At 55.3% G+C, this 8,489-nt stretch overlaps 1 protein-coding gene across 1 annotated transcript; it reads left to right on the top strand.

Annotated features, from left to right (window-relative positions):
• Positions 1 to 1,154: 1,154 nt before the first annotated feature.
• On the top strand, positions 1,155 to 6,799 carry En1 (engrailed homeobox 1). Its single transcript, XM_005315954.4, has 2 exons — positions 1,155 to 2,619; positions 5,662 to 6,799. The coding sequence occupies exons 1-2, from the start codon at positions 1,734 to 1,736 to the stop codon at positions 5,976 to 5,978; spliced, it is 1,203 nt and encodes a 400-aa protein (XP_005316011.3). The 5' UTR covers positions 1,155 to 1,733; the 3' UTR covers positions 5,979 to 6,799.
• Positions 6,800 to 8,489: the final 1,690 nt, after the last annotated feature.

Raw genomic sequence — 8,489 nt, 5'->3', positions numbered from 1 at the left:
ACATTCAATTGCCCCGAAACTGAGGGAAACTCGTTGTCCGAAAAGTCGGCTGGCCAGGGCAAACACTTGGGGCGCCGTGCTTTTATTTGTTTGATTTTACTTTGCTGGGAAATCTAACACGGAGGTTTTCCTGAACTGGAAATCCAGGCCTCGAGTGCATTCGCGGTCTGACTTGCCCGGCCCAGTGCCCTCTTTTGGACGACTCCACCATGCTGGGGCAACTCTGACTCCTGGAGCCAGGGAATGAACAGGCAGCGGGTGCTGGGTCTCTTCTGTGCCCTCTGGGCCTGGCTCCATGGCGCCAGGGCCGCTCCCGGGTGTTGTCGAAGGTCCGGAGGGAAGGGCATGGGTGCGGATTCCCCAGAAAGGAAATGCAGAGTAGCCGGCTGGCGTGAGACTTACAAACTGGCAGTGCAAGCTAGCGCAGCAGGCCTCCCGGGTTTGCTCTTTGTGAAAAATAAACTGAGCCTTTGAAATTAGCCAATTCTAGGTCTATTTCACATCACGGACCTCCTGATCTCACTCCTCCCCCAACACACACACACACACACACACACACACACACACAAACACTCTCACACACCCAGTAACAACAAGCTTTCTCCCTTCAAAACGCAAAGGGGGGGTGAGGAGGGAGGGAGGGAGTGAGAAAGGGAAAGAGAAATGCTTTCTTAGGCCTGGGGTGCAGAAGGACCCAGACCCCTGCCTCCTGACCCCGTGCCCGGCGCGCACGCACCCATAATCCTGCATTTCTCCAACAAGTTGTTTATGGAGTTGCTTTTCTATTTGCCTACACCCCGAAATCCACCCCTCCCCTGTCTCTTTAGCCCCCTCCTCAGTCTGGGCCTCAAGAAGGGGGAGGGGCGCGGGCGCGAGTTGGGGAGGGCGGGCCCGGACGCACCGGGCCCGAGTGGCGGCACCCCCTCTCCGCCCGATGCGGCCGCCCCCGGATTATTTATCCGCAAAGTCCCGAGCGCGCCCATTGGGCCAAGCCCCGAGTGTCAGCGCGAGTCGTGGCTCGCTATTGGCCCCGCACACGTGCGGCCCTGACTCACGTGCTTCCGGTTTGAAGGCAAAAAGTGTGCCTGGGTGATTTTTTTTTAAGCGAGAGAGTTTGTGCAAAGATCCGAGCTGTCAGAGATTTGAGGAAAAAAAAAAAAAAAAAAAAAGGCAGCCCGGCGCTGGCGGAGACGCGCTCTCCCTGCAAAAAAAGCAAAGGCGATTAAAGGCGCTGCCAGCCTCGCGCTCTGGGCACAGCTGAGCGTGACACTCGGGGAAGTCAAACCCCTCACTACTGCCTAGGAAGATGGCTAGACTTTAAAGACTATTTTTTTTCCCTTTAAGAAAAAGAATCTTAGAGCTTTTCTTCTTCTTTTTTTCTTCTGTTCTTTTTTCATTTTTTTTCTTTCCTTTTGGCCGTGGCTTACTCCCCATTTAAAACAAATCATTTAATCTGGTTGCAGAAAGGAAAAGAAATAGCCAAGTGTCTACATTATCTGGATGTCTACAAATTAGAGAGAGGGAGAGACAGCGAGATCTATCTGCTCGATAAGAGCAAGCGATCCAGGCCAGACGCCTGGGCTTTTTTTCCTGCACCCGCCCCGAGCCTTCGCTGAGGCTTCGCCTGCCTCCTTCCTCCGCGCACCCCCACGGGCCGCTGGCAAAGTGGGGTGGGGAGCGAGGCGGGGGGGGCGGGGGCCGGCGCGGCGGCCGGGGCGGCGGGGCGGCCGAGCATGGAAGAACAGCAGCCGGAACCTAAAAGTCAGCGCGACTCGGGCCTCGGCGCGGCGGCGGCGGCGGCGGCCCCGGGCGGCCTCAGCCTGAGCCTCAGTCCCGGCGCCAGCGGCAGTAGCGGCAGCGATGGAGACAGCGTGCCCGTATCCCCGCAGCCCGCGCCCCCCTCGCCGCCCGCCGCGCCCTGCCTGCCGCCCCTGGCCCACCACCCGCACCTCCCCCCGCACCCCCCGCCCCCGCCGCCGCCGCCGCAGCATCTCGCGGCGCCTGCTCACCAGCCGCCGCCCGCGGCCCAGCTGCACCGCACTACCAACTTTTTCATCGACAACATCCTGAGGCCGGATTTCGGCTGCAAAAAAGAGCAGCCGCCGCCGCAGCTCCTGGTGGCGGCGGCGGCGGCGGCAGGAGGAAGCGCCGGAGGAGGAGGCCGGGTCGAGCGTGACAGAGGCCAGACTGGCACAGGTAGAGACCCTGTCCACCCGTTGGGCACGCGGGCGCCGGGCGCCGCCTCGCTCCTCTGCGCCGCGGACGCGAACTGTGGCCCACCCGACGGCTCCCAGCCCGCCAACACCGCCGGCGCGGGCGCGTCCAAAGCCGGGAACCCGGCTGCGGCGGCTGCGGCGGCGGCGGCAGCGGCAGCGGCCGTGGCAGCGGCGGCGGCGGCAGCAGCAGCCGCCAAGCCCTCGGACAGCGGCGGCGGCGGCAGTGGAGGCGGCGCGGGGAGTCCCGGCGCACAGAGCGCGAAGTACCCGGAGCACGGCAACCCCGCCATCCTACTTATGGGCTCAGCCAACGGTGGGCCCGTGGTCAAAACTGACTCACAGCAGCCCCTCGTCTGGCCCGCCTGGGTCTACTGCACTCGCTACTCGGATCGTCCGTCTTCTGGTGAGTACCCAAACCCGGGCTTCGCTGTGCCTTCCGGTCCCGCCGGTCACCCCAGAACAACAAGCCGCCGCGCTGGGGAGAACAAACCCAGCTTCAGGCGCTCTCCTCTCGCAAGCCCGATTCCTCCTCCTTACCCCGGTGCCAGCCACATCCGAATGTGTCCACATCTGTGATCCTGGCCTCGGAGTCCACCAGCCGGGAAACTACAGTTCCTGGCATGGGAGGTCTGGATCCTTTGATTTTTAAACTCTGAGCCCCTGGGGCCTTCTTTTGTGTTTTACCTTTATTATTCTTAAGAAAGATGTACAATTAGTCATTGATTTTTTTTTTCTTACAAGGAAAGGAGTGTTTTTAAAGCTGGCGGGAAGACAGGCCTAGTGATTTGGGTCTGATTTCCACCAGTCTGGTCCGGTAGAGGAAGGCTTTGACTGGGGAAAGCTTTGACCAGAGAAATAATATTCGCTGCCTGTTCTTACAGACAAAACCACAATCTCGATATATTCTGCAGAGAGTCCATTTACATAGATGGAGACAGATATGGGGAAACACAGGAAGGGAGAAGAAGACATTGCACGCCATCCTCCTCTTTCAGTCAGGTTGTGAGAGAGTCGGATCCGGGTGGGTAGAATCCAGTGAAGGGCAGTTACCAGGAAGGTGCTATGGGGCCTCGGGTTCTTTGGGAGCTGGCAGACAGTGGGAAAGGAGAGAAAGCAGGTCAGGCTCAGGCTTGAAAGCAGGGCCAAGGACAGGAGAGCCGGCCTCTCCCGCAGTTTCTGCTCCGCCTTGCGTTTTCCTTCTTTCATTCTGTCCTTCCGAACATCTGCCATTTAGCAGATTTAGGCCAGCCACGAGCTGGTTTTTCTGGGCTCTTCTTCCACTCTTGTTCGGTGTCCCCTTGCCTTTGGCGAACTCAAGGCCAAGACCTGCCCTGGGACCGATGCTGGGCCCCGGAAAGGAGACCAAGGCCTGCCAGACACACCGGCCCCGGCAGCGCCTTGGAGACCAGTGGGGGCCACTAAGAGAATAGTAGGGGCTCTGGCCCATGATCAGGATTTTAGGAACCCGGGGTCTGCCAGGGGGCCAGGCACAGCGTAGCTACCTTCTCTTCTGGCTGGTCTCTTGCCGCGGTACTACCGCCGGCCGGGCGCGGATCGATGAGCGCTATCAGCCCCCGCCATCTCGAGCCCCGTTATTGACACGTCGGGCTCCCTGAACCTCCGAAAAGCTGCTTTGATTGACTCGCCTGATGGATAGAGTGATTGAGCTGTCAGGCTGTGTGGCTCGGTCTGGCCGGGAGGCTACGATTTTATTACAAGTGTCCGTGCCTCTGCGCAGCACACACATACACAACACTCCAACATGCCCCAGACGCACCACGCGCAGTGGGGCCTTTCTGGGGATGTACACATTTCCTGGGCCATCTCTGCCCGCTTAGCTAATTACTAATCTAAACCCCAGTCCTGCTCTGGAGGGGGCCTTGTCTTTGTTTGTGATGGTTTTCCTTCTCATGGGCCTGAACAGGCAGAGGACCTGATCTTTCTCCTGTTTGGGCAGTTCAGGCAGATGATCCCCAAGCTAGACCCGAGTCACTACAGTCTGCTTAGGCCTGAACTCTTTGTCATAGGACAGCTGGTGATCCCAGACAGTAGCCTGGCCCACGAGCCAGCTGCCCATCTTATCCCTCTGTCGCTATGTTTGGAGATGCTGGCAAAGACCCTTTCTTTCCTGACACTTTTAAAGAGTAACAGGCCTGACAGGGACTTAACTTGTATGCTCCCATAACCAAGACAGGGCCCAGCAAGTCCATGCCAGGAGACCTGAACACAGAAGTCACAGGACACAGGTGTAGGCTGTCCAGGGACAGACCAGAAGATTCAACTTCTGGGTCTCCTTCCATTCTCCAGGGCTGGACACCATAGAAGCCCTCTTTTCAGGCTGTCATTGGAGGGAGACTTTAGTTTTCTGGGAGTTTTCTTACATGGGCTTCTTACCACAGAGTCATAGAGCAGATTGCTCTAGAGATTGTCTGTCACCATCTTTCTGCCCCTGTTTTGCTCATGGACTGGGAAATGGATATGATCTCCTTTGCAAATGGCATCCATGAGCAGAGAAAGCGAGTCTGGCCTATTTCTGTTATTCAGGAGTTTTTGATCCTAAAATTGCATTATACGGGTTCCAAGAAGAGAGGAAGGGACCTTCCTGTGTAGCTGGGTGGAGGAATGGAAAGGGCTCTCTTTTTCTTCTAGGTATTATCCAAGAAGCAAAACAGAGTACCCCCTCCCATGAAGGGCCTCTGCAGTTGAGTGAAGGCCTCTTCTTTCCCTTCAGAGGGAAAGGAGCAGTCAGTCTCCCACCTGCCCTAGAAAGTGTTTCTTTTAGGCCATAGAGAAAGAAGAGGAGGCACAGAACAGACATCAAATTCTTTGGAGCTGGGCAACCTTCTCAGAGCCTCTTCCGTGTCCCCTTATTCTCCCATCAATGGCTACAAGCGCACATTGTCTCATTAGAGGTGCCTCCATGTATATAACTTCTTAAAAAGAAAGGAAGATGAGTTTGCAGGCCGGTCATCCCCCCACCAGAGCCTGTCCTTACTGCCCCAATCCTTTTTACTCCAGGGCTGTGAAAATAGTAGGCCTCTGACCACCATCTGTGGCTAGGCAGTAAGGGGCTTCAAATCTCTGTCTTGGATTCCCGCCTCCTTGGCCAGGAAGTGCTGTGATTTAAGCCTGTCCCCGGTTTCTTCTGTTCTGAATTAGGATGTGGGGTGCACCTACAACCTCGGCTAGTTTTCCTCTCTGGCTCTTTTGCACCGTTTCCCCAGAAAGGTACCCATAGACCTGAGTGGTTCAGCAAAGGGCTCTTCGATGGAGGGATTGGCCAGGCGGGAGGGAGCTGGTGATCCAGCAGGGCCTCCGCGGTCACCCCGGAAGCACAGGGCTAGATCCCGGCTGGGCTTTGCCATTCTCACGGCTTCCTCTGCCCTCTCCCCCCTCCCCTCTGCCCTTCGTCCCCACCCCCACCCGGCCCTCTCCGCCGCTGCAGGTCCGCGCACCAGGAAGCTGAAGAAGAAGAAGAACGAGAAGGAGGACAAGCGGCCGCGGACGGCGTTCACGGCCGAGCAGCTGCAGAGACTCAAGGCGGAGTTCCAGGCGAACCGCTACATCACGGAGCAGCGGCGGCAGACCCTGGCCCAGGAGCTCAGCCTCAACGAGTCCCAGATCAAGATCTGGTTCCAGAACAAGCGTGCCAAGATCAAGAAAGCCACAGGCATTAAGAACGGCCTGGCGCTGCACCTCATGGCCCAGGGACTGTACAACCACTCGACCACCACGGTCCAGGACAAAGACGAGAGCGAGTAGCTGCGGCCGGCCGGGGCCGCGCGGTTCGGGCTGCAGCGCCCGCGCCCCCTCCTGGCACCGCCGCCGCCTCTGCCTCGCGGGCCCAGCGCCTGGGGAGAAATGATCAGCTCAAAGGAGGGAGGGAGCAACAGGGAAGAGAGACAGAGAGACAGACAGACAGAGAGAGATCCTCAGAGTGGACAGCCCCGTTTGAATGAAACATTTTTGAAAAGGGAGAAAGACTCGGACAGGTGCTATCGGAAAAAAAAAAATGATCTATTCTCTATTCACAGTATAAGGGACGAAACTGCCAACTCCTTAAAGCTCTATCTAGCCAAACCGCTTACGACCTTGTATATATTTAATTTCAGGTAAGGAAAACAAATGTGTAGCGATCTCTATTTGCTGGACATTTTTATTAATCTCCTTTATTATTATTGTTATAATTATTATAATTATTATAATTATTTTATCCCCCCCCCGCCTCGCTGTCCCCCTGCCCAGTTTCGTTTTCGTTACTATTTTCTTTTGAATGTTTTTTTTTTTTTTTTTTTTTTTGCTGCCCAGTACCTCCCGCCCCGCATCGCTGGCCCTGGTTTCTCTGGGACTTTTCTTTGTGTGCGTGAGAGTGTGTTTCCTCGCGTGTCTGCCCTTCGCCTCCCCCTCCCCACCTCCCAGGACCCTTCTGTCCGTCTGTCTGTCCTGCCCCCCTTATGTTTGCCGGAGACTCGTTGAGAAATACGACCCCCACAGACTGCGAGACTGAACCGCCGCTACAAGCCAAAGATTTTATTATGTTCAGAAACCTGTAGTCTGAAATAAAGTGTACACTGTGCTCACGAGCCCCTGGCGGCCCTCCTCTTTGCGGGCTCGGGAAAGGCGTGGGTCCCCGGGCACGCAGCTGCCCCGGCGGCGCCACCGCGTGCACTCCAGGGGTAGAGCCCCGGCGTCGCCGGCCAGGCCTAGCGATCTCCGCGCAACGAATTCGGGGGTCAAAGGAGGAGTGCGGTGGAAGAATCGGCTCGGATTTGGGTTTGGCACTGCGATCAAGGGAACCCAAAGGCCAAAAGCCGAGCCCACGCTCGGGAAACACGGTCTGCGGCCCAGCCGGCTGTGGTCCGGTTCAACCTGCTCCTTGTGCCAGCCTGTACCTTTTCTTTCCCAGTTTCTTTCTCTCTCTCTTTTCTTTATTATTATTATTTAAAAAAATCTTCTCCCCTTCCCCCGATGGGTTTTTTGCTAGAGATTTTTTTTTTTCCTCCAAAGGCAGAAGGCCTTCCCAGGGCAGGCAGAGCTGAGGGGCTGCCTCTCAAGCTGAGCGACCTGTTTGGGAGAGGGATGCTTCTGCTGGTCCTCTCTGCAACCTGGACTTTGTCCCTCTTCGTTTTGGGGGAGTGATTCCGCTTACAAGCGGTGGGTCTGGGGTTGGGGAGCACAGGGAGAATCAATGGGCTTGGATCCTAAGGTCCCACAAAGCGGGGTGGGGGCGGTGCTTGGGAGGGTGGAGAAGGAGGCCCGAATGCTGGGAAAGCCATGAGGGATGGCCACCGCTGGCCCTACGCTGGGCCCTGAACCCAGGTCTGTCTAGTCCTCACACTAAACCTTACTTCTTCACTGATGGGGGTGCACTGTATACAAGCCCCAGTTCCATCAGGACCCCCGGATATCCCAGAGAGAGAAATATCTGTATTCTTGCCATTGAACCTGGGTCGAGTCCTTCCAGGATAGGCATTGCTCCGGTCACAATACACACATTTAAGACTTAGTAGGAGGAGAGGAGGTCCCTCTTTAGAAGGTATTATCTCTCCTTTGTCCAGTTTTTTTTTTTTTTAATTATCATGAATTCTGCTTTGGTCTTTTTTCCCTCTTGTGCAATATGTATGCATGTGCCTGAATACATGTATGTAGGTGAGTAGGTAGGTAGCTGTCCATACCCTTGTGTGCACATGTAATGTGCAGATATTGGTGTATCTAAGTTCCTACCAATTTCATCTGTATTACTATATGTGTGCATATTGTATAACTGGGTGTTCATTTCTCTGTGATTAGATGCATAATTGGGCATTTGTGAGTTCACAGTGTGTGTAATGCATTCATTTGTGTTTGCAAGTTTGGAATGTGTTTTGCAGGTGTGTTTTTTGAGGTTTGTGCATGTGTGGGAACCCTGTTCTCTGTGCTGTCTTCCCTTGGGTTTATTTTCTGTTGTTTTTGCAGAATTGATTTTGTGGGAAATGAGAATGGCCAATAATTCCACCTTTTTTCTTGAAAAATTCCATTTATTTAGTCCAATGTCCATCTAACTCCTGGCCAGAGATATGACAGTGCTAGGTCCCATACCCAGGAAGACAAGACTCCCTCCAAATCCCTGCAAAGGATTTAGGAACTTGGGGCTTGGTGGGTAGGAGTGGAGTTGGGGTGAACATTTGACATTGTGATGGGACCCCAATTTTATAATAGTGTTTTCCTTCCTTTCACCTCACTGTGTTGTCTTAAGTAACTCCTGCACATAATAGGTGCCCTTTCTGGTGGCTG

The sequence above is a fragment of the Ictidomys tridecemlineatus genome, chromosome 7 (genome assembly GCF_052094955.1).
Source record: "Ictidomys tridecemlineatus isolate mIctTri1 chromosome 7, mIctTri1.hap1, whole genome shotgun sequence".
In the NCBI taxonomy this organism is placed as follows: Eukaryota; Metazoa; Chordata; class Mammalia; order Rodentia; family Sciuridae; genus Ictidomys; species Ictidomys tridecemlineatus.
This window is presented reverse-complemented; position numbering and strand designations above follow the sequence as displayed.

Coding starts and splice junctions, on each gene's coding strand:
- En1 (XM_005315954.4), top strand. CDS start 1,734: ATGGAAGAACAGCAGCCGGAACCTAAAAGTCAGCGCGACTCGGGCCTC. Junction 2,620..5,661: donor CTCGGATCGTCCGTCTTCTG/GTGAGTACCCAA, acceptor CCGCCGCTGCAG/GTCCGCGCACCAGGAAGCTG.